The sequence below is a fragment of the Chiloscyllium punctatum genome, chromosome 23 (genome assembly GCF_047496795.1).
Source record: "Chiloscyllium punctatum isolate Juve2018m chromosome 23, sChiPun1.3, whole genome shotgun sequence".
In the NCBI taxonomy this organism is placed as follows: Eukaryota; Metazoa; Chordata; class Chondrichthyes; order Orectolobiformes; family Hemiscylliidae; genus Chiloscyllium; species Chiloscyllium punctatum.
The window spans coordinates 51,141,497-51,167,147 of NC_092761.1; the positions used below are offsets into that span (position 1 = coordinate 51,141,497).

At 43.3% G+C, this 25,651-nt stretch overlaps 1 protein-coding gene across 1 annotated transcript in view; it reads right to left on the bottom strand.

Moving 5' to 3' along the window:
* The window catches only part of siae (sialic acid acetylesterase), a 126,375-nt gene extending 103,876 nt beyond the window's left edge, over positions 1 to 22,499 (bottom strand). Inside the window, exons 1-2 of the mRNA XM_072592983.1 lie at positions 22,396 to 22,499; positions 22,135 to 22,299 (exon numbers count right to left, since the gene is read on the bottom strand). Coding sequence (XP_072449084.1) covers positions 22,135 to 22,299; positions 22,396 to 22,471 — 241 coding nt within the window. The 5' untranslated portion in view covers positions 22,472 to 22,499. The remainder of the gene's footprint in view (positions 1 to 22,134; positions 22,300 to 22,395) is intronic.
* Between the last annotated feature and the right edge of the window lie 3,152 nt (positions 22,500 to 25,651).

Sequence of the window (25,651 nt, forward strand, 5' to 3'; positions counted from 1 at the left end):
AGTAACCAAAAAAATAGAGCTTTCAATAAATGTCTTAAAAGATGGAGGGAAGGAATTTCAGAGTTTTAGGCACAGGTCAAGTGATTAAAATCAGACATGTGCAAGGAGCAGATTGGAGGAAGGCAAACGTTGCAGCAATGTGTCTGAGATGTCATTGGACACCTTGAGGGGAGCAGCTGGGGAGATGGTGATAAGACAGAGGTCATGATACACATTGGCACCAACAATGTACATAGAACATATGGTTAGCACTGCTGTCTCATAGCACCAGAGACCCGGTTCAAATCCCACCTTGGGCAACTGTCTGTGCGGAGTTTGCACATTCTCTCTGTGTCTGCGTGGGTTTCCTCTGGGTGCTCCGGTTTCCTCCCACAGTCTAAAGATGTGCAGGTTAGGTGAATTGGCCATGCTAAATTGCCTGTAGTGTTAGGTGAAGGGATAAATGTAGGGAAATGGGTCTGGGTGCTCTTCAGAGGTCGGTGTGGACTTGTTGGGCTGAAGGGCCTGTTTCCACACTAAGTAATCTAATCTAATCCAATCCAACAAGGGATGACTTCTTGTGTTAAGAATTCAGGAAGCTAGGCAGTAGAATGAGAGGCAAAACCTCAACGGTTGTAATCTCAGGATTACTCCCAGTGCTGAGCACCAGCAAATACAGAAATAGGAGGATGTGTGGCTCAAACTTGGTGCAGGAGGGAAGGTTTTAGATTCCTGGATCACTGGAACCATTCCTGGGGAAAATGGGGCCTTTGCAAGTGGGACAGTCTGCACTGGAATCAGAATGGGACTTACATCCTTGCAGGATGGTTTGCAAGTGCTGTTGGGAAGAGTTTGACTTGTTCAGCAGGAAAAACAGTGTGTTAGTTCAATTGTGACATAGCATAACTTAGAAAAGGAACCAAGGCAGAGCATGTTCAGACATATGGTGTCTCAAGGGAGTAAGCAGAGGCTGGATGGCCTCTAATGCCAGGAGAGGCGAGACAGATGAGTTAAGGTTATTAACTGACACATGGAAATATGATATTGTGGCCATCACAAAGACATATTGAGGGAGGGACAAGATGGCAACTTGAGGTGTCAATGTTGCATTAGTCATGAGGGAGCTCGCGGGCAGTTGAGGAGTACAAACATAGTCAATTCATTAAGACGTATGAAAATTACAATAGGGTTTTAGGGGATTTAGAACACAGAACATAGAACAATACAGCACAGAACAGGGCCTTCGGCCCACGATGTTGTGCCGAACTTCTAACCTAGATTAAGCACCCATCCATGTACCGATCCAAATGCCGCTTAAAGGTCGCCAATGATTCTGACTCTACCACTCCCACGGGCAGTGCATTCCATGCCCCCACCACTCTCTGGGTAAAGAACCCATCCCTGACATCTCCCCTATACCTTCCACCCTTCACCTCAAATTTATGTCCCCTTGTAACACTCTGTTGTACCCGGGGAAAAAGTTTCTGACTGTCTACTCTATCTATTCCTCTGATCATCTTATAAACCTCGATCAAGTCACCCCTCATCCTTCGCCGTTCCAACGAGAAAAGGCCGAGAACTCTCAACCTATCCTCGTACGACCTACTCTCCATTCCAGGCAACATCCTGGTAAATCTTCTCTGCACCCTCTCCAAAGCTTCCACATCTTTCCTAAAGTGAGGCGACCAGAACTGCACACAGTACTCCAACTGTGGCCTAACCAAAGTCCTGTACAGCTGCAACATCACTTCACGACTCTTGAATTCAATCCCTCTGCTAATGAACGATAATACTCCATAGGCCTTCTTACAAACTCTATCCACCTGAGTGGCAACCTTCAAAGATCTATGTACATAGACCCCAAGATCCCTCTGTTCCTCCACCTGACTAAGAACCCTACCAGTAACCCTGTATTCGCATTCTTATTTGTTCTTCCAAAATGGACAACCTCACACTTGGCAGGGTTGAACTCCATCTGCCACTCCTCAACCCAGCTCTGCATCATATCTAAGTCCCTCTGCAGCCGACAACAGCCCTCCTCACTGTCCACAACTCCACCTATCTTCGTATCATCTGCAAATTTACTGACCCACCCTTCGACTCCCTCATCTAAGTCATTAATAAAAATTACAAACAGCAGAGGACCCAGAACTGAACCCTGCGGAACTCCACTTGTAACTGGGCTCCAGGCTGAATATTTACCATCTACCACCACTCTCTGCCTTCGACCGGTTAGTCAGTTTTCTATCCAATTGGCCAAATTTCCCTCGATCCCATGCCTCCTGACTTTCCGCATAAGCCTACCATGGGGAACCTTATCAAATGCCTTACTAAAATCCATGTACACTACATCCACTGCTCTACCCTCATCCACATGCTTGGTCACCTCCTCGAAGAATTCAATAAGACTTGTAAGGCAAGACCTACCCTTCACAAATCCGTGCTGGCTGTCCCTAATCAAGCAGTGTCTTTCCAGATACTCGTAAATCCTATCCCTCAGTACCCTTTCCATTACTTTGCCTACCACAGAAGTAAGACTAACTGGCCTGTAATTCCCAGGGTTATCCCTATTCCTTTTTTTGAACAGGGGATTTGAACTACCCCATAATCAATTTGGATAACGATTATATAAAGAGTTTAGAGGGAACACGTTTCTTGAAATGCATACAGGAGAGCTTCTAGCGTCAACACCTAATTCTGGGGAATGAAGCTGGACAGATGCTCAAGGTAACAATGGGGACAATTTTAGTGACAGTGACCACAATACTGTAACTTACAATAAATTATTATGAAAAACAGAAAAAAATGATTGCAAAAAGAGTGTTTGGATTGTTCTTAGGCAGATTTTATTAAAATAAGGTAGGATATGGCCAAAGTAGACTTGAGAGTAAATGTACAGCAGAACAGTGGGAGACATTCAAAAAAGAGGAGAATGCAGGCCCAACATGTTCCCTTTAAGGTGAAATATAGGAGGAACAACCCAGACAACCGTGGATGTCTAGGAATACTCAGGACTTGATAAAAAGAGTGATGTATCACAAGTACAAAGGTAATATGCAATGGAGGTCCTAAAGGAAAATAGAAAGTGCTGTGGGGAGATCAAGAAATCAATTAAGGGAGCAAAGAGGTATGAGAAAATGCTGAAACAAATTACTGCTGACGCTGGAATCTGCACTGAAAACAAAAAGTGCTTGAAATCATCCTAAATCAGGTAGCATCCATGGAGACAGCACAAGATAACTGAATCTAGATGACCTGCTCAAGCCACTGTGATTTCCAGCATTTTTTGTTTTCAGTAGGAGAAAATGCTGGTGGTCAAGAATAAGGAGAATCCCAATATATTCTTCAAGTGCATTAAGGGGAAGAAAATAACCAGGAAGAAAGTTAGGATGATCAGTGATCAACGGGGGAATCTATATATGAAGCTGGAGGATACTGGCAGACTGTTAAATGAGTTCTTCACATCTGTCTTGACTCATGAGGAGACGTACAGAATTTGAGATGATGAACTGTAAAGTTCTTGAACAAAATGATATAAGCAGAGGTATTGGAGGTATTAGCAGATGATTTGTAATATTCATCAATGATGTAGATGAGAATTGCGTGGTGGGGGTGTTAATGATGATTAAGTTTATGAACGACACAAAGATTGATTGGGTGATGACAGCGAGGAAGAAGGTCTTAGGTTACAGGGGAACTTAAACAGATTGGCAAGGTGAGCAGATTAGTGGCAGATAGAATTTAACCCTGATACATATGAGGTGATGCACTTTAGAAAAACGAAGAAGACAAGGAAGCAATCCATTAGGACGCTCAGAGGAACAGGGATGTTGGGTGCGTGTCCAAAGATCCCTGAAAGTGGCAGGACAGATTAATAAGATAGTTAAGATAACATATGGGATGATTGAGTTTATTGGTTGTGGTACACATTTTAAGAACAAGAAGGTAATGTTGGAGCACACAGAACTTTAGTTAGGCCACATCTGGAGTAATGCTGTGGTCACCACTCTATCGGAGAAATGTGATTGCTCTGGAGAGTGTGTAAAGGAGATTCAGTGGGATACTGCCTGGAATGGACCGTTTCAGCTATGAAGCGACGCTTGATACGCTCAGGTGGTTTTCTTCAGGAAGTTTTAGTGAGGGGAGCCTTTTGGAGGTGTATAAAATTATGAGATGCAGAAACAAGGTAAGTGAAAAGCAGCTGTTCCCCTTAGTCGAACTGTCAATGACAAGGGGCATAATGTTAAAGGAGGTTTAGAGGGAATTTGAGGAAAACCTATGTTAACCAGAATGGGTAGAGTCTGGAATGCAATGCCTGAGAAGATAGCTGAGGCAGGAAATATCACAACTTTTAAAAAGTTGAACACCTGAAGTGTCATAACATCCAAGGCTGTGGACTTAATAGGACTCATGTAAAGATTTGGCAGCACAGACTTGACGGCCGAAGGGTCTCTTCTGTAGTCTATCATTCTATGAACAGAAGCAGTGTTAATGACACTGGACTGGTAATCCACAATCCTGGGCTAATGCTCTGAAAGGATGGGTTCAAATCCCACCATGGCAGAGGGTAAAATCTGACATTTTTTTCCAAAATCTGGAATTAAAACCTAAACTAATAATGACCATTACTGGATTAGTGGTGCTGGAAGAGCACAGCAGTTCAGGCAGCATCCAACGAGCAGCGAAATCGACGTTTCAGGCAAAAGCCCTTCATCATTCCTGATGAAGGGCTTTTGCCCGAAACGTCGATTTCGCTGCTCGTTGGATGCTGCCTGAACTGCTGTGCTCTTCCAGCACCACTAATCCAGTATTTGCTTTCCAGCATCTGCAGTCATTGTTTTTACCACCTTAATAATGACCATTGTCAATCGACATAAACACCCAGCAGGTTCACTGGATATCCTTGAGAGAAGGAAATCTGCCATCCTTACTTAATCTGGTCTACATGTGACTCCAAATTCCGAGTTTAACTGCCCTTTGAAATAGCCTCAATCAGGTGAAAGAGAAATGGGAATGAACAACAAATGCAGTGGTGCACATATTCTATGTGAGAATAAAGAAAAGAATGCTTAAATTATATCAGGCAGATTTCAAAGACATTGAAATTTATGCCTTGAATAACATTGAATCATAGTATCCCTACAGTGTGGAAGCAGACCATTCAGTCCACACCAAACGTCTGAAGCGCATCCCACCCAGACTCAACACCCTGCCCTTTCCCTGTAACCCTGCATTTCCTATGGCTAATCCACCTAGCCTGCACATCCCTGGACACAATGGGCAATTTAGCATGGCCAACTCACCAAACATACACGTCTTTGGATAGAGGAAGGAAACCAGAACATCTGGAGAAAACCCACACAGACATGGGGAGAACGTGCAACCTCCAAACAGACAGTTGCCTGAGACTGGAATTGAACTTGGGCCCCTGGTGCTGAAAGGCTGCAGTGCTAACCACTGAGTCCGGTAAACCTGTCTTTTTAAGTCAGAAGGAAACAGTTCCAAGTAGAGTTTCATATTCAATAATTATTAGCAATGCAAAATCTAAGTCAAACTCCAGGAACTCCCTTCCTGACCGAACTGAGGACGTACTTTGACACAAGGGCAAGACTGGTTCAAGGCAGCAGGTTCACCACCACCGACTTCAGGACTGTTAGAGAACAGCAATAAATATTGCATGAATGAATAAAAAAAAGTTACAAGGTTAGACTTTTGATAAAATTTGTACTTATAACTGTTTGCACCTTTATGTTACTTTTTCCAGAGTGGAACGATTTAATTTTGTTGAAGTTTTTGGTGAAAGAATACTTTCATCCTCAAAGATATGTAAAACTCCAATCTCACGGTTCCTGATGCCCTTTAAAAATTGCACAATTTAATGTACACTGCCTCTCACTGTTCCAACAAATGTACATCATTTTACATTTCTGTTAAATTACATCTGCCATGCCCCTGCCCATTTCACCTGTCTATGTTTTCCCATAACTATCCTCTTCACTGCTTGTGACATTGTAAATTTTGAAATAATATCACCACAATTTCGGTTATTAATTTATTTTTATTCACTTGTACAACGTGGGCATCACTGACAGGCCAGCATTTACTATCCCCCCATAGCTGCCCTTGAACTGAGTGGCTTACTAAGCCAATTCAGAGGGCAGTTGAGATTCAACCACATTGCTGTGGGAATGGACTCTGGAAGGACATCATGAGCCAAATCCACTATTTTGACCATCAGTAATGTTTCATGGTCATTAGTAGATTCTTAATTCCTGTTTTTTTTTAAATTGAATTCAACATTCCTCCATTTGCCAAGGAATTTGAATCAAGGTCCCCAGAACCTCAGCTGAGTTTCTGGATTAATAGTTTCGCGATAATACCACATTCCCCTTAATATATATTCAAAAGAAAAGTGGTGGCAATACTGATGGCTGCCAAATACCACTGCCTGATTTCTTCAAGTCTAAAACACAACTGTTACCATCTGTTTTCTGTACCGTGAGTAATTTTACATTTAGACTTGTCCTGCCAATTTTACTAGGAAAAAGTGAGGACTGCAGATGCTGGAGACTCCCCACTAACAGCCTCTCCACACCTGGCATGTTCCTCTGCTAGTGTAAGAGTGCAAAATCTGCTCCCACACCTCCCCACTCACCTTAGTCCAAGGCCCCAAAGGGATTCCAAACCCAGCAGAGATTTACTTGTATATCCTCCAACCTCATTTATTGCATCTACTGCTCTCCTCTACATCAGAGAGATCAAGTGTTATGGACCAGGCCAGACCCCCTCAAATAATTTCAAGAAAGTAGCCCAGATCCTAACTTTGCTAGCTGTTTTAAGCAGGGGTATAGTGGATATCCCAGGAGGGATGCAGCTGGTCAAACCACTTAGTTTGAAACAAAACAGAATTTATTTACAAGATTACAGAATAAAGCACACAAAACAAAAATCAGAATACCAAATAACTTGACCTATTCAAAAACCCAAGCGATTATCCCAACTTAATGATGCCGTTTGACATCCTTGCAACAATCTCCATAAACATCCTTGGTGAGAGAGGGCGAGAGACTGTTTCTTGGGAAAGCAGCGTCACTGACTGACTGCTTTCGGTGAACAGCCAGGCTGCTAAAACCAAACCAGAGAAAAGCTGAGCTGGGAGAACTGGCCGTTCCTCTTTCAAAGTACAAGTGTTTCTTTTAAAAACATGGCAATCTTTTGCCTGAGACAGTATCTATTAGCTATAATCAAATTGGCCCTATAATCAATCCAAGCCAGACTTTTCAGGATCGCTGCTTTTACGACCTCTCTCAAAAAGCAGCCAAGGACAGCATAACCTCGTTAAAGGAGTAGCATCAGCACAATGCCTCCTTTAAAATAAAAACTTATTAATAAAAAAATGCTTCATTATAAAACCCTCTCATTTTAAATTGTTAGTACACCACAACATACATAGAACATAGAATAGCACAGCACACTTCAGACCCTTCGGCCCACGACGTGGTGCCGAACATTTATCGTAATCTAAATCAACCTAATCTAAACACTCCTTAATTTACTGCCGTCCATGTGTTTGTTCAGCAGTCGCTTAAATATCCTTAACGTCTCTGACTGTTGTACCTCTGCTGGTACTATATTCAATGCACCCACCACTCTTTGCGTAAAGAATCTACCTCTGACATCTCCTCTATACCTTCCTCCAATCACCCTAAAATTACAACCCTTCATGGCAGACATTCCTGCCCTGGGGATAGGTCTGTGGCTATCTACTCGATCTATGCCTCTCATTATCTTGTACACCTCTATCAAGTCACCGCTCTTCCTTCTTTCCAGTGTGAGAAGCCCTAGCTCACTCAACCTCTTCTTTAAGACATGCCCTCCAATTCAGGCAACATCCTGGTAAATCTCCTCTCTAAAGCATCCACATCCTTTCTATAAGGAGACAACCAGAACTGGGCACAATATTCTAGGTTAGCTCTACCCATCTTCCTGATCAAGGGAACAACATTTGCTGTCCTGCAGTCTTTTGGCACTATTTCTGCAGACAATGACAACAAAGATTTTGACATGGAGAGAAAGGCAAAGGAGACTGTGTTATTGGTTCCAGTACAGTGGAAAGGACCAAATTCGGGGGATTCTGAATTGGACATTCCTCAAATTAAATTGGACAATGAGGAAGTTGTCAAAAATTGGGATAAATTATTAAGTTACCTTCCAGAGGAAAATCAAAATGCCCTGAAAGAGATACTACAATCACTTGGGAAGATATGTGGAAATAGGCTGGGAAGTACTGACCTAATTATGCATGATGTAGATATAGGAAATGCTGTTCCGATTAAGAACAAGATCAAAGAGCAAAGAAAAGTACAGCACAGAAACAGGCCTTTTGGCCCTCCAAGCCTGCACCAATCCAGATCCTCTACCTAAACCTGTCACCTATTTTCTATTGTATTCCTCTGGTCCCTGCTCATTCATGTACACCTTAAATGGTGCTATCGTGCAAAATCCTTATAGATATTGACCCTCTAAAGGTGGCACAGGTTCAAAGGAGATTGAATGCATACTTTCAGAAAACATAATCAAGCTGCAGCTGTACAAAACTCTGCAGCGGCCACACCTGGAGTATTGTGTACAGTTCTGGTTACTGCATTATGGAAAGGATTCAGAGGAGATTTACTAGAATGTTGTCTGGAATGGAGGGAAGGTCTTATGAGGAAAGGCTGAGGGACTTGAGGCTTTTTTTTTTAGACAGAAGGTAGAGCGGTGATTTAATTAAGACATATAAGATAAGGGGGTTAGATAGAGTGGACAGTGAGAGCCTTTTTCCTCGATGGTGATGGCTACCATGAAGGGGCATAGCTTTAAATTGAGGGGTGATAGATATAGGACAGATGTCAGAGGTAGTTTCTTTACTCAGAGTAGTAGGGGTGTGGAATGGCATGTCTGCAACTGTAGCAGACCCGCCAACTTTAAGGGCATTTAAATGGTCATTGGATAGACATATGGATGAAAATGGAATAGTATAGGTTAGATGGGCTTCAGATTGTTTGCCAACCTGCAAAACCATCGAGGGCTGAGGGGCCTGTACTGAGCTGTAATGTTCTATGTTCCAACATACCTTATAAGCATCTTCACATGACACACTCAGGTTTCTTTCTGTCTGGAGTCCTTATCACCTCACTCAATTTCCTTTCAACTTGATAAGGTTCATCTATCACTGGAAGTAACATTAACACCTTAACCCAAACATCAAAGTTGCAAGTTTTTGATTTCTTGTCTGTTTCCTGTTTCATTATATGCCGTGAAACGATTAAATGCTGTCCAGACAACTCCTCCACTCTACTTAGTAGTTTCCTAAAATTTGACACAAAGTCCAAATATGTGGTCTCTGAATTATGACCTACAATTTCTCTTTAATCAATTTTAGCAGTCCTCTCACTTCAATCCCAAAAGTTCATTCAAATGGACTGAATTTGGTTGATTCATTTGGTGGATCTCTGTTTGCAAAAAGTACAAACAGAATTCCTTTATCCCAAACATCTGGATGATTTTGAGTATAAGCCTCCAACATGGTATTTAGTGTCTGATGCCACCTTTCGAGTGCTTGCTGCAACCCTGGATATTACGCTGTAGATTTGAATTGTTTTATTCCTAAGCTGTTCATAACTTCCTTGAATAATTTTGATGTGAAATTTGACCCTTGATCTGATTGTACCTCTGTGGGTAGTTCATATCTAGTAATATCAATTTGAGTAATTCCTCGACAATCCTTTTAGCTGTGATATTGCAAAATGGAATGGCCTCTGGAAATCTAATGGACACCTCCATTATTATTTACAAATACTGATTTCCACTTTTTGTTTTAGATAGGGGTCCTATGCAATCAATTAAGACTCTTGTAAAAAGTTCCTCAAATGCAGGAATAGGTATTAAAGATGGGGTTTTATTACTTCTCGTGGTTTCCAATTACCTGGCATGTACGGCATGTCTGGCAAAATTCAACTACATCCTTGTGCAGTCCAGACCACTAAAAATGTTTTTGTATTTTAGCTTGAGTTTTTCTCACTCCTAAATGACCCCCTAGTAGTAGCTCATGCGCTACCCACAACACCACCTTTCTATAACTCACTGGCAATATGAATTGATGAACTCCTGCAAATTTCTCATCTGTCCAAATATGTGATGGTCTCCACTTCTTTAAGACATTAAGACATCATTCTTAAGATAGTAGCCAGTATGATAGGAATACATGCGGATTCTTTTTCCATGTATGCCTTTTGATACAATCGCTTTACATTTTCATCTTTCTGCTGTAACTAAGTAACTTATCTCTTTTGTCACCTATCTGTTCCTGGGTTGTGTCAACCATCTGATCAATCTGCTAATTCCACTTGAACTTTCTTATTTGCACTCTTTGATTTCTTCTGTTTCAACTGCTGACTTTGTGACCTTGTTACCACACAGTCAGGAAAAATTCCAGATATGTGTCCTATAAAAGTTCAGTTGCCTGAGTTTCCACTGGCTTTTCAACCACAGTAGGCAGCACTCCTACCTGTGAACCAGCCATATTGTTAACAAGGACAAGTTGGCTCCTGGAACTGAGAGTTTGTCCAGTACTCCTCCCACAAGTTCTCCACTCATCACTGGACACTCAAGCCTCATTTTACATAATTGAGTGCTTCTTGTCTTACCATGCATTCCCGTTACTAGTACATTTTTCTGGCAACGGTCCTCCATCTCCTCATCTTTCAACATCACAGATTCAAAGGATCCTGTATTTCTTAATATTGTAACCTCTTTACCTGCTGCTCCTGGTATATGTGAGTTAACTCTACTTTAACAGGTATACAGTTCAAGAGGATCTGGCGTTTCCTCTTTAACCAACCTCTGACCAGATTGTACATTCTGGTGCAGCTTTCTAGACTTCACTCTGCTTTCCATTACCACTCCAACAAAATTCACTGGCTTATCCTGTTTTCCAACATCTGGCTTCACAGTGCTTTTCCTAATCCACTAACACTGTGATTTCACGTGGCCTACTTTTTGCAGTGAAAACACCAGAGATTTTGTTTTCTCTTTCCCCTTCAAAGGTTTCATTTTTACCCTGTGTTGTTATCCTTATGACCTACACGGAGATCTAACTTTCCCTTTCCAGGCAAGAATTTCTCTTTGCCCCAGCTTCTCTCTCAAATTGATGTTGGAAGCCAAACTTTGATTTATGGACCACTTCAATCATCAGCCATTTCAGCTGATGATCTTGCCTTTTTAACTCTGCTCGTACACAAATTCTCACTACTTCAGGAATTGAATTTTTGAACTCCTCCAAAATAATTCTCTCTCTAAGAGCATCATGGGCGGTACGGTGGCACAGTGGTTAGCACTGCGGCTTCACAGCGCCAGAGACCCGGGTTCAATTCCCACCTCAGGTGACTGTCTGTGTGGAGATTGCATATTCGCCCCGTGTCTGCGTGGGTTTCCTCCGGGTGCTCCGGTTTCCTCCCATAATCCAAATGCGCTTCGGCGGGTCAGGGTGGACTTGTTGGGTCGAAGGGCCTGTTTCCACACTGTAATCTAATCTAATAGATTTGCTTTATTTTTAATGCCCTTATCCACTTATCAAAATTACTTTGTTTGATCCTTTCAAACTCACTGCTGGATTCACCAGGGTCATCGAAGTTTCAATTTTTTGTTGTATTTAGAGTTATAGAGTCACAGCATGGAAACAGACCCTTTGGTCCAACTCATCCATGCTGACTGGATATCCTAAACTCGATTTTACTGCTCCTCGGATGCTGCCTGAACTGCTGTGCTGCACTAATCCAGAATCTGGATATCCTAAACTGCCCCTCCTTTGACTCCTGAAATGTTGTCTGTTGAACATATGAGCTTGTGCCAGAAGCCATCAGATGGCTGTCTTCACCTCCTCATATGGCCCAGATACCTCCTCTGATAACGATGCAAACACCTCACTACCGCTACTTACAAAAGTTTTGTTTGGATCAACACAACCATTGGTCAATGGCCATCGCATTTGTTTACCCCACCTTTTCAAATGAGATGAAAAAGGTTTCCATATCCTTTTCATCAAATTAGGAAATGCTTGAAGATATTTAACAGTTTCTCACCATGCCTTCAGCTACCATGGGTTTCCTCATCCTCACTCTCTACTGAGCTTACCTTCAGCCTTCATGTCCATCTTGTTAAGCTGTCTTTCCTGTCTAGGTACCAATTTCTGAAGTTCAAACTCTGCCTTTTTCTTCCTTTTCTCTCTCTCTCTCTCTCTCTCTCTCTCTCTCTCTTTGCTCTGCTAAAGTGATTCATTCCTTTTCTCTTTCCTCTGATTTTAATTGTAATTCAAACTGTTTTATTTCTGTTGGCCTTTCCTGTCTTTTGTCTCTTAATCTACCCCAGAAAACCCTTGATGACTGAAAAGAGCTATTGCTATGCCAAGTATTGATTAAACCAACTTAATTCAACACCCAGAACAAAAGACACTAACACCTAACACTTGCTGCCTTTGAGTCCAGCAACACGAATCCCAATCTGGAGCTATAGAACAAAGAGCCCCAAATCTGTATTGGGCCAGGCCAGACACCCCCAAAACATTTTAAGAAAGTAGCCCGGATCCTAACTTTACTAGTTGTTTTAAAGCAGGTGTAAGTGGATATTCAAGGAGAGATGCAGCTGGTCAAACTACTTAGTTTGAAACAAAACAGAATTCATTCACAAGATTACTGAATGAAACATATACAAAAGAGAACAGAATATTTAATAATTTAACCTCACTGAAAACCCAGCCAACTATCCCAACTTAATGATGCTGTTCCAATAAACACCTCTTGGCACGAGAGAGAGAGAGAGAGAGAGAGAGATGGCAGAGGGGTTCAGCATAGAACACTTTCTTCCATGTAGCTTCTTGCACCATCAGGAAGATTGGAGGAGTTGTGGATAGTGAGGAGGGCTGTTGTCGGCTGCAAAGGGACTTAGATATGATGCAGAGCTGGGCTGAGGAGTGGCAGATGGAGTTCAACCCTGTCACGTATGAGGTTGTCCATTTTGGAAGGACAAATAAGAATGCTGAATACAGGGTTAACGGTGGGGTTCTTAGTAAGGTGGAGGAGCAGAGGGATCTTGGGGTCTATGTTCATAGATCTTTGAAAGTTGCCACTCAGGTGGATCGAGCTTGTAGGAAGGCCTATGGTGTATTAGCGTTCATTAGCAGAGGGATTGAATTCAAGAGTCATGAAGTGATGTTGCAGCTGTACAGGACTTGGTTAGGCCACATTTGGAGTACTGTGTGCAGTTCTGGTCACCTCACTTTAGGAAAGATGTGGAAGCTTTGGAGAGGGTGCAGAGAAGATTTACCAGGATTTTGCGTGGAATGGAGAATAGGTCGTACGAGGATAGGTTGAGAGTGCTAGGCCTTTTCTCATTGTAACGGCGAAGGGGGAGGGGTGACTTGATAGAGGTTTATAAGATGATCAGAGGAATAGATAGAGTAGACAGTCAGAGACTTTGTCCCCGGGTACAATAAAGTGTTACAAGGGGACATAAATTTAAGGTGAAGGGTGGAAGGTATAGGGGGGATGTCAGGGGTAGGTTCTTTACCCAGAGAGTGGTGGGGGCATGGAGTGCGCTGCCTGTGGGAGTGGCAGAGTCAGAATCATTGATGACCTTTAAGCGGCAATTGGATAGGTACATGGATGGGTGCTTAAGCTAGAACAAATGTTCGGCACAACATCGTGGGCCGAAGGGCCTGTACTGTGATGTATTGTTCTATGTTCTATCAGCCTCACTGACTGACTGCTTTTAGTGAACAGCCAGACTGCTAAAACCAAACCAAACTAGAAAAAAGTTGAACCTAGAGCACTGGCCACCCCTCTTTAATCATATAAGTGTTTCTTTTAAAAATTTGAACGCCTTTTGCCTGAGGCAGTATCTGTTAACTATAATCAAATTGGCACTAAAACCCATCCAAGTCAGACTTTTCAGAATGGCTGCTTTTACGAACTCTGAAACAAAGCCAAGGACAGTATAACCTTGTTAAATGAGCAGTATCGGTGCCCCAAGTGCAAAGTCACAGGATGGTTCAGAGAATATTTCTGATCCGTACATGAACCAACCCCACCTTCATGTGGCTATCCACTTCAACTCCCCCTCCCACACTCCTGAGGACATGTCCATTCTGGGCCTCCTCCACTGCCTACACAGGCCACCACAAATTGGAGGAGGAACACCTCATCTTCCGCCTCGAGACCCTACAACCGTATGGCATGAACACTGAATTTGCCAGTTTCCAAATCTCATCTCCCCCCACCCCATCCCAGATCCAAACCTCCAAGTCAGATCCACCCTAGTGATCTGGCCTACTTGTCCATTGTCCTCCCACATATCCGTTCCACACTTTCACCAACCTATCACCATCACCTTCTACTTATCTTTCCCTAGCCCTAACTCCCTCCCCGATTTAGCTCTCAGCCCCCTTCTCCCTCCCCAGTCTTGAAGCAGGGATATGCCCAAAACATCGACTCTCGTAGTCCTTGGACGCTGCCTGACCTGCTGTGCTTTTTCCACTCTGGCACTTTTACTGTGCATCTTCAATTTTGTTCACAAGTCGCAGCATTTTATCAAATATCTTTGGATATACATAATATGAACTGTACTCTACACTCACTGGCCCTCTTTGTTAATCAAATTGAGCTTCATTTGACTTTAACAAATTCATCTTGACTTTCATTCACTAATCCAAGGGACTGTCAAGTGGCAATTAATTTTTACTTGGGTTCTTCACTCAGTTTTGTCACCACCAGTTCAAGTGGCTGGTCTACAGTTACAGGTCCCTCCTTCTGCTAGTTTCTAAACAAGAATATGACATTTATCATCAGAGTCCTCTGTCATATCTAGAATTTGAAGACTTGGCCAAATCCTCCACTGTCTCTACCTTTACTTCCCTCTGCAAACTTGAATCTAACCCAATTCGTCAGATGACGTATATTCTTATGAAAAAGAAACTTTAAAAATCAGTGAAGCAGCCTCCAGTGGGGCACTTGAAGAGCAGGTCACGAGCAGTGAATGGAACTTATTAAATCAAAATACCATCATCCGGGGTGATGTCGTCTCCCAGGCACTGCAATGCCCACTTGTCTCTAAAAGAAGGTGTATTCATAGGTACAGCAAAGATTGTTCAGCACATCAAATCTGGCATAACTACCACTAATAATGCACTAATCCCAATTTCCTGCAATTGTACCATATTCTTGAATTTTATGATTTTTGAAATACTCATTCAAATATCTTTTAAAGTTTGTAAGACTTCCAGCCTTCACTATTTTTCCAAACAGTGCATTCCAGATGCCCATCAAATGCCGAGTCTCCTGCCCATACCCTAAAACAATGCCCTTTCATGATTGACCCTCAGCCAAGGGGAATAGCTGTGCTCTGTTCACTCCTCATAATCTTATATAGCTCAATCATGGCCCCCCCCCTCAGTCATCTCAGCTCGAAAGAAAATAATCCAAATCTATTTAGTCTCTCACTAAACAGTTAGCAAGTCATGTTACAGTTGTATAACAGGTCAGCCACATTTGGAATACTGTGTACAGTTCTGGTCACCACATTACCAAAAGGATGTGGATGCTTTGGTGCAGAGGATGTTCACCAGGATGTTGCCTGGTATGGAGGATGCTAGCTATGAGAGGTTGAATAGATTAGGATTATTTTCATTGGAAAGAAGGAAGTTGAGGGGGACCTGATTGAGGCCTACAAAATCATGAATGGTGTAGATAGAGTGGATAGCAAAAAACATTTTCCCCAGATTGGAGGACTCAAATACTAGGGGTCACCGGTTCAAACTGAGAGGGGAAAAGTTTAGGGGAGATATGCATGGAAAGTTCCTCATGCAGAGGGTGGTGGGTGCCTGGAATGCGTTACCAGCAGAGGTGTTTGGGGTGGGAATGATAGCATCATTTAAGGTGTATCTAGATAGATACATGAATGGGTAGGGAAGCAAAGGGATATAGATCCTTAGAAAATAAACGGCAGATTTAGATAGAGGATCTGGATCAGCACAGGCTTGGAGCTCTGAAGGGCATGCTTCTGTGCTGTAATGTTCTTTGTTCTTTCCTTATACCTCAATTTCTCCATCCCAGACAACATCCTAGTGAACTTTCTCCCTACCCCCTCTAATGCTATCACAGGTAGCGAGTTTTGAGAAGATTTGTAGCTCACGTTGAGGTTCTGGATGTAGGTTTGCTCGTTGAGCTGGAAGGCTCATTTTCAGATGCTTCATCACCATACTAAAGTAACACCTTCGGTGAGCCTCTGGACGAAGAACTGCTGGTGTTTCCTGCTTTCTATTTATATGTTTGGGTTCCCTTGGGTTCGTGATGTCATTTCCTGTTCTTTTTCTCAGGGCGTGCTAACTTTGACTGGGACAACATATCCATCCTAGGACAAGCCAAAAAGAGACACGCACGAGAATTCCTAGAAGCATGGCATTCCAATCGGAACTCTATCAACAATCACATCGAGTTAGATCCCATCTACCACCGAGAAAAAGAACAGGAAATGACATCACCATAGGAAATGATGTCACCAACCCAAGGAAACCCAAACATATAAACAGAAAGCAGGAAACACCAGCAGTTTTTTGTCCGGAGGCTCATTGAAGATGTTACCTAGTATGGTGACGAAACATCTGAAAATGAATCTTCCAGCTCAGCAAGCAAACCTACATCCAGAGTTATCACAGCTTTCCTGTAGTGAGGTGACCATAACTACACACAATACTCCAGCTGTGACCTGATCAATGCTCTGTGCAACTCCAACATTATTTCCTTTCTCTTATGCTTGTGACAATGCTACCTCTTTAACAAGGTTATGCTGTCCTTAGGTTTTTTTTTCCAAGAAGGTTTGTAAAGTCAGTGGGTGATGAAATGGCTAACAGTTCTCCAATTCAGGTTTATTTTCTAGTTTGGTTTCTTTTAGCAAGCAGTCAAGAAAATTACTGGGGACCTAAGAAGTGGCTACAGTGAAAAGCAGTTCTATGCTTTAACAGAGGTCTTGCCTGAACTTTCTCTCTGAAACCTCTCCTGCCTGTAAGAATCTGTTTGAATTTATCTTTTGTTAAGGGGTGTGTTTATGGGATGTTGCCAGGATTGGAACACCTTCGTTAAGTTGCGATATTTTGTTGGTCTGGTTATCAAATAAGTTATTCTAAATTCAGTTTTCTTTTGTTTGTATTTCATCTGTAATGTTTAAATAAATTCTGTTTTGTTTAAAGCTGAATGGTTGCCTAGCTGCATCACTCCTGGAATATCCACTTAGCACAAAATAAAATTTAAATTCTGGGTTGGCTTCTTAAAATGTTTAGAGGGGGGCTGGCCTAGTCCATAACATGCTTTCATCAATCAATGCATAGATTCCATATGCCTTAACTATCCTATTCACATGCTCAGCCAACTTCAAGGATCTGTGAATAATTATCCAAAAATCCCTCTGTTCCTCTAAACTACGCAATGTCCTGCCATTCACTAAATACTCCCTTATCTTGTACTTTGGAAGAAGAAACATCTCCTCACACTTATCAGGATTAAATACCATTTGCCGCTGGTCTGCCCATCTGACCAACCTACCTATATCTTCATGTAACTTACAATCATTTTCTTCACTGTTAACCACTCTACCAATCTTGGCATCATCTATAATTTTACTTTGCATTCCCTCCCCCATTTTCACGTACATTATTTCTGAATATAAGAAATAATAAAGGTCCCAGTACTGATCTTTCTGGTACACCACTGGATGCTAATCTCCAGTCACTCAAACAGCCTTCTACCACTACTCTGTGTGTCGTATTACTAAACCCATTCCTGACTATGTTTCCCTCAGTTCAATGACATTTGCCCTTCTCGATCAGTCTCCCATGATGCACCTTGTAAAAAGCTTCGCTAAAATCCACATAAACTACATCAACTGAACTTCCTTCATCCACACACTTAATCTCATTTTCAATTTATTTGTGCAAATTTGTTAGGCATAACCACCCTCTGACAATGCTATGCTGACTATCTTTAATCAACACCTGTCCTTCCAAGTCAGCAAAGATTAGCCAGGATGTTACCAGGAATGGAGGGTTTGAGTTATAAAAAATAGGCTAGATAGGCTAGGACTTTCTTCAGTGGAGCACAGGAAGTTGAGGGGGGTCCTTTGAAAGGTTTATAAAATCATGAAGGGCATAGATAGGTAAATAACAAGGGTCCTTTCTCTAGGGTGGGAGAGTTCGGAACTAGGGGCATATTTTTAAGATAAATTTGGACAAATGCATAAATATGAAAGGTTTAGAGGGATATAGCCAAATGGATCTAGTTTAGTATGGAAACATAGTCAGCATGGACCATGCTGTTCCTTGCTGTTCGACTCTATAACACTAATTAGCATTACTTTGTTCCTCAGAATTTTCTTCAATCGTTTCCATATTACTAACGTGAAACTCACCAGACTGTAATTTCCCAGTTCATCTCCACCATGCCTCTTAAAAACTGGAACCACATCAGCTGTCCTCCAGTCCTCTGGCACTTCCCATGTGGCCAGAGAGGAATTAAAAATTGTCTGCCTTGCCTCACACAGCAGCAATTCAGCCGGGTCAGGGGGATTTATCTGTTTTAAGCCTAACAGAGCCTCCAATACCTCCCTATTGCCAGGTTCAAACTTTGCAAGTTCTTCACTGTCCCTTTCCGCGAATTTCATTCCTACATTCTCCTTTTCCAGAGTGAAGACCGAAGAGAAGTATTCATTCCACATCCTTCTAACATCTTGTGGCTTCAAAGCCAGGATTTGACTATGGGGATAGGGTATGGTGGGTGAGGGGGCGGGGCAGGGTGAGTCAAATCCTTGATCACTCATGACCCTACTCTTTCCCCGGTTAACCTCTTGCCTTTAAAATGTATTTATAAAATATCTTAGTGTTGTCCCGAATCCTGTTCACAAGTCCTTTTCCATGTCTACGGTTTGCTGTTTAAATTGCTTTCTTAAAGTTCCCTAAAATGGGTTTTCTACTTTTGAGTGTTGGAAGCCTTTTCCTGGTACTTCCTGGTTATTTACTATAATCAGAATTTCCTTACTAAATCCTGTTTTACTCCATAATTGGCAGCATAAAAACATTAAGGAATAGATTCAGGAATAGGCTATACAGTCCCCCAAGTCTGGTTCTTAATTTCATAAAATCATGACTGATCCTCAACTTCAAATCTACTTTTCCACTTGATTCTCACATTCCTTGATGCGCCTCAAGTGCAGTACTCTTTCAATCTCAATCTCGAATATGCTCAACAGCTGATCATCCACAATGTTCGAGGTTAGAATACTCTCAACCAGATGGGGAAACTTCTAATTATAATCCAAAATTAGTCCCCTTATCCGGAGCCCTAGCTTGAAGGCCTGCAGCCAGGGAAAGACGGATTCTTGACTTTTCTACTAATAGTACCACCACGACTGGCCGCTTAATGTTCCAAGATACAAATGCTACAGGAAGGGAGGCAAGAGAAGAGGGGCAGTGGCATTTTTGATGAGGGAAAGCATTGCAGCTGTACTGCGGGAGGATATTCCCAGAAATACTTCCAGGCAAGTTATTTGGGTGGAACTGAGAAATAAGAAAAGGATGGTCACCTTATTGGGATTGCATTCTAGACCCACTAGTCAAAGGGAAATTGAGAAACAAATTTGCAAGGAAATCTCAGTTATCTGTAAGAATAATAGGGGATTTTACCTTTTCAAACATAGATTGGGACTGCCATAGTGTTAAGGGTTTAGATGGAAAAGAATTTTTTTTAAGTGCAAACAAGAAAATTTTCTCATTCAGTGTATGGATGTACCTCCGAGAAAAGGTGCAAAACTTCACCTACTCTTGCGAAATAAGGCAGGGTAGGTGACTGAGGTGTCAGAGGGGGAGCATGTTGGGGCCAGCGACCATAATTCTATTAGTTTTAAAATAGTGATGGAAAAAGATAGACCAGATCTAAAAGTTGAGATTCTAAATTGGAGAAAGGCCAATTTTGACGGTATTAGGCAAGAACTTTCAAAAGCTGATTGATGGCAGATGTCCACAGGTAAAGGGACGGCTGAAAATGGGAAACCTTCGGAAATTAGATAACGTGAGTCCAAAGACAGTATATTCCTGTTAGGATGAAAGAAAAGGCTGGTAGGTGTAGGAAATGCTGGACGACTAAAGAAATTGAGGGTTTGGTTAAGAAAAAGGAGGAAGCATATGTCAGGTATTCAGGATAGATGGAGTGAATCCTTGGAAGAATTAAAGGTATTAGGAGTATACTTAAGAGGGAAATCAGGAGGGCAAAGAGGGGATGTGAGATAGCTTTGGCAAATAGAGTTAAGGAGAATCCAAAGGGTCTTTACAAATGCATTAAAGGACAATAGGGTAACTAGGGAGAGAATAGGACTCGCTGAAAATGTGTTGTTGGAAAAGCGCAGCAGGTCAGGCAGCATCCAAGGAACAGGAGAATCGACGTTTCGGGGCTGAAGAAGGGCTTATGCCCGAAATGTCGATTTTCCTGTTCCTTGGATGCTGCCTGACCTGCTGCGCTTTTCCAGCAACACATTTTCAGCTCTGATCTCCAGCATCTGCAGTCCTCACTTTCTCCTCGAAGAGAATAGGACTCCACAAGCATCAGCAAGACAGCCTTTTTGTGGAGCTGCACATGATGGGGGAGATATTAAATGAGTATTTTGCATCAGTATTTACTGTGGAAAAGGACATGGAAGATATAGAAAGTAGGGAAATAGACAATGACATCTTGAAAATGTCCATATTACAGAGAAGGAAGTGCTGGATGTCTTTAAACACCATGAAAAAATGGATGTAGGTTTGCTCGCTGAGCCGCAAGGTTCATTTCCAGATGTTGCATTACTCTACTAAGTAACGTCTTCAGTGGGCCTCAGGCGAAGCATTGATGAAAGTTCCTGCTTTCTATTGATATGTTTGGGTTGATGTCAATCTTGTGGTGAGGTCATTTCCTGTTCCTTTTCTCAGGGGGTGGTAGATGGGGTCTAACTCAATGTGTTTGTTGATAGAGTTCCAGTTGGAATGCCATGCTTCTAGGAATTCTCATGCGTATCTTTGTTTGGCTTCTCCTAGGATGGATGTGTTGTCCCAGTTGAAGTGGTGTCCTTCCTCATTTATATGTGAGGATACTAGTGAGAGAGGGTCATGTCTTTTTGTGGCTAGTTGGTGTTCATGTATACTGGTGGCTAGTTTTCTGCCTGTTTGTCCAATGTAGTGTTTGTTACAGTCCGTGCATGGTATTTTGTAAATGATATTAGTTTTGTTTGATGTCTGTTTAGGGTCTTTGAAGTTCATTAGCTGCTGTTTTAGTGTGTTTGTGATGCCAAGGGGTCTGAGTAGTCTGGCAGTTTGTTGGTAAGTCCGAGGGAGTGTTGCTGAACAAAGAGACCTTGGAGTGCAGGTTCATAGCTCCTTGAAAGTGGAGTCGCAAGTAGATAGGATAGTGAAGGCGGCATTTGGTATGCTTTCCTTTATTGGTCAGAGTACTGAGTACAGAGTATTGAGTATATAGTCATGTTGCGGCTATACAGGACATTGATTAGGCCACTGTTGGAATATTGCGTGCAGTTCTTGTCTACTTCCTATCAGAAAGATGTTGTGAAACTTGAAAGGGTTCAGAAAAGATTTAAGGATGTTGCCAGGGTTGGAGGATTTGAGTTATAGGGAGAGGCTGTATAGACTGGGGCTGTTTTTCCTGGAGCATGAGAGGCTGAGGGGTGACCGTATAGAGGTTTATAAAATCATGAGGGGCATGGATAGGGTACGAGGGGAGGGGTATAAAAGAGACCTAAGGGGCAATTCTTTTCATGCAAAGGGTGGTACGTGAATGGAATGAGCTGCCAGAGGACGTGGTGGAGGCTGGTACAATTGCAACATTTAAGAGGCATTTGGATGGGTATATGAATAGGAAGGGTTTGGAGGGATATGGGCCGGGTGCTGGCAGGTAGGACTAGATTGGTTTGGGATATCTGGTCAACATGGATGGGTTGGACCGAAGGGTCTGTTTCCGTGCTGTACATCTCAGTGACTCTATGAATCAGACATTCTCGATACAGATTATACAAACAAGTACAATTCCTTACCTTGGTTCACTCTTGTTACTTCATGAGTTAATGTATTGCTGTCTGTCCGGACCGACACACGGATTATTGCTCCCACTGCACCATATCCCCAAACCACAGCTCGGCCAGGTTCTTTCTGTAACACCATGTGATCGGCATAGTAAGATCCAAACCGGAAGAGAAACTCTGAAAAACAAAGTCAAACTGCCTTAAAACAATTCAACCAGGATTGATGACATACTTCATTTATCTTCAATAACCAGGGGAGGGATTGTCACTTACCCGCACAAAACCCGTGACTCGACAACAACAACAAGACAACCCCGACAAACAAATACAACAACCCGAGCCTCGCCATCGTCCAACCAGCACCAACTCTGACCCGACCGGCCCCCTCCAGTGTCCCGCCCCTTCACCCCCCCTCACCCGCAATGTTCCGCCCCCTCAGTGACCCGCCCCCTCACCCGCAGTGACCCGCCCCCTCAGTGACCCGCCCCCTCACCCGCAATGTTCCGCCCCCTCAGTGACCCGCTCCCTCACCCGCAATGTTCCGCCCCCTCAGTGACCCGCTCCCTCACCCGCAATGTTCCGCCCCCTCAGTGACCCGCTCCCTCACCCGCAATGTCCCGCCCCTTCAGTGACCCGCCCCCTCACCCGCAGTGACCCGCCCTTTCAGTGTCCCGCCTCCTCAGTGACCCGCCCCTTCAGTGTCCCGCCCCCTCATCCGCAGTGTCCCGCCCCCTCAGTGTCCCGCCCCCTCACCCGCAGTGACCCGCCCTTTCAGTGTCCCGCCCCCTCAGTGTCCCGCCCCCTCAGTGTCCCGCCCCTTCAGTGACCCGCCCCTTCAGTGACCCGCCCCTTCACCCTCAGTGTCCCGCCCCCTCACCCGCAGGGACCCGCCCCCTCAGTGTCCCGCCCCCTCACCCGCAGTGACCCGCCCCACCCGCAGTGACCCGCCCCCTCAGTGTCCCGCCCCCTCACCCGCAGTGACCCGCCCCACCCGCAGTGACCCGCCCCCTCACCCGCAGTGTCCCGCCCCCTCAGTGTCCCGCCCCCTCAGTGACCCGCCCCCTCACCCGCAGTGTCCCGCCCCCTCAGTGTCCCGCCCCCTCAGTGACCCGCCCCCTCACCCGCAGTGTCCCGCCCCCTCAGTGTCCCGCCCCCTCAGTGACCCGCCCCCTCATCCGCAGTGTCCCGCCCAGTTTCAGCGCAGGCTCAAAGAACAACATTTCATTTTCCATTTGGGGATCCTGCAGCTTCTTGGACTCAATATTCAGTCATTGGGCCTCATTTTAGACCTGATTAATCTTTCCATGTTTTCTTACGTTGCTGTTCTGACATGGATTGTTTTTAGTCACCCAGTCTCACCTCCTCATAGACCTACTATGGTGTTCAACAGCTTGTTTTCAGTACGGGGCACTCATTCTCTCCTATCCTGAGCTTTTATTGTCACTTATTAAGCTTTTCATCTGCACTGGCCTGCTATCCATCATCTCCTTGTTTTCCCCAAGTTGCGCCTGCCACATACTGTGCTTAACTCTTGAGCCCAGCAAAGAAATTGCAAGTTGATTCAATAATAATAAATATTTATTTAACACAATTAATATTATAATAATAAAATACTCTACAAAGTAACAATTTACACTATAAACCTAATCAAATACCTTGTGCTTTAACTTAACTCTGGATGATCATCTCCCACCACACTAGATCTTGGCATTGATCCAAATAGCAATGATAGTCTGGCCATCTCCTAGTGGTCCCAGGGGTTGGTCTCGAGTTACCTTTCTGAGGCTCGATCACCCTGATCAACTAGACCCAACCAGGCGTTGACATGTCAATGGTGGCGTGGTCCTTGGGCATCCATTCCTCGAGGCTTTAGGAGCACATAGATCAGGTAGTTCTCTCCAAATAAGGTTGTGAGGCGCTGCTCAGTCTGGTAAACGACTTGATGTTGCCAATTATCCTGGGGATGGCAATCAGGTCAATTCCGTTCAATTCAAACTCAAGTGCATGTTGTATTGTCTGCAGCTGCTGAGTCAATTGTATACTGTCTGTCTGTAGCTGCATTAGTCAGAGGGAAATGGGCCTGGGTGGGTTACTCTTTCAGAGGGTTGGTGTGGACTTGTTGGGCCAAAGGGCCTGTTTCCACACCGTAGGGAATCTAACCTAACCAAAAAAACATGCAAAACAAAAACGTTTTCAGTACATGTGACAATAATATATCAAATCAGAAACTCAACACGCCTGGCAGCAACTATGAAGAGAAATACAATTAAAATTTTAAGTCTGGTATGACTCTTCTTCATAACTGAAATGAATTGAAAAATAAGTTTTTCATACTTTTGACAGAGGCATTATAGGTGGAGCTGAGAAATAAGAAGGGTGCAGTTACATTGTTGGGGTTGTATTACAGACCTCCTAACAGAGAATGTGAGGTAAAAGAACAAATAGGTAAATAGATTATGGAAATATATAGAGGCAATAGGGTAGTGGTGATGGGAGATTTTAATTTTCCCAACATTGACTGGGATACACTTAGCGTCAGAGGTCTGGATGGGGTCGAATTTGTAACAAGCATCCAAGACAATTTTCTAGAGCAGTATGTCAATAGACCGATGAGGGAAGGGGCCATATTGGACTTGGTACTGGGGCATGAGCCAGGACAGGTGGTAGAAGTTGCGGTGGGGGATTTCTTTGAGAACAGTGATCACAATTCTGTAAGTTTTAGAATACTCGTAGACAAAGATAAGGGAAGAGTATTAAACTGGGCCAAGGCCAATTATATCAAAATTAGGCAGGAGCTGGGAAATGTGGATTGGACACAGCTATTTGAAGGGAAGTCCACATTTGATATGTGGGAGGCTTTCAAAGATAAGCTAACGATAGTGCAGGATAGGCATGTCCTGTTGAAGGCAAAGGATAGGAAAGGCAACATTCTGAACTGTGGATGACAGGAGAAATCATACGACCAGCCAAGAGGAAAAGGCAAGTGTACATAAGGTCCAGGCAGCTAAGAACAGAATGGGCCCTGGAGGAATATTGGAAGAGTAGGACAAGTCTTAAATGAGGAATCAAGTGGGCTAAATAGCTTTAGCAAGCAGAATTAAGGAGAATCCCAAAACATTTTATTCTTATATAAGAAGCAAGAGGGTCACTAGAGAAAGGATTGGTCCACTAAAGGATAATGAAGGAAGGCTGTGTGACGAACCTGAGAGAATGGGTGAGATTCTGAATGGTTACTTTGCATCAGTGTTCACTGAGGAGAGGAACATGATGAATGTTGAGATTAGAGATAGAAGTTTGATTAGTCTGGATCACGTTGACATAAGTAAGGAAGATGTGTTGGGTAGGTTACAGGTTATTAAAGTGGAAAAATCCCCAGGACCAGATGGGATCGATCCTAGGTTGCTAAGAGAGGCGAGAGAGGAAATAGCTGTGGCACTGACAGATATCTTTGTGGCATCCTTAAGCACAGATGAGGTGCCGGAGGACTGCAAGTTTGCTCATGTTGTCCCCCTGTACAAGAAGGGTGGTA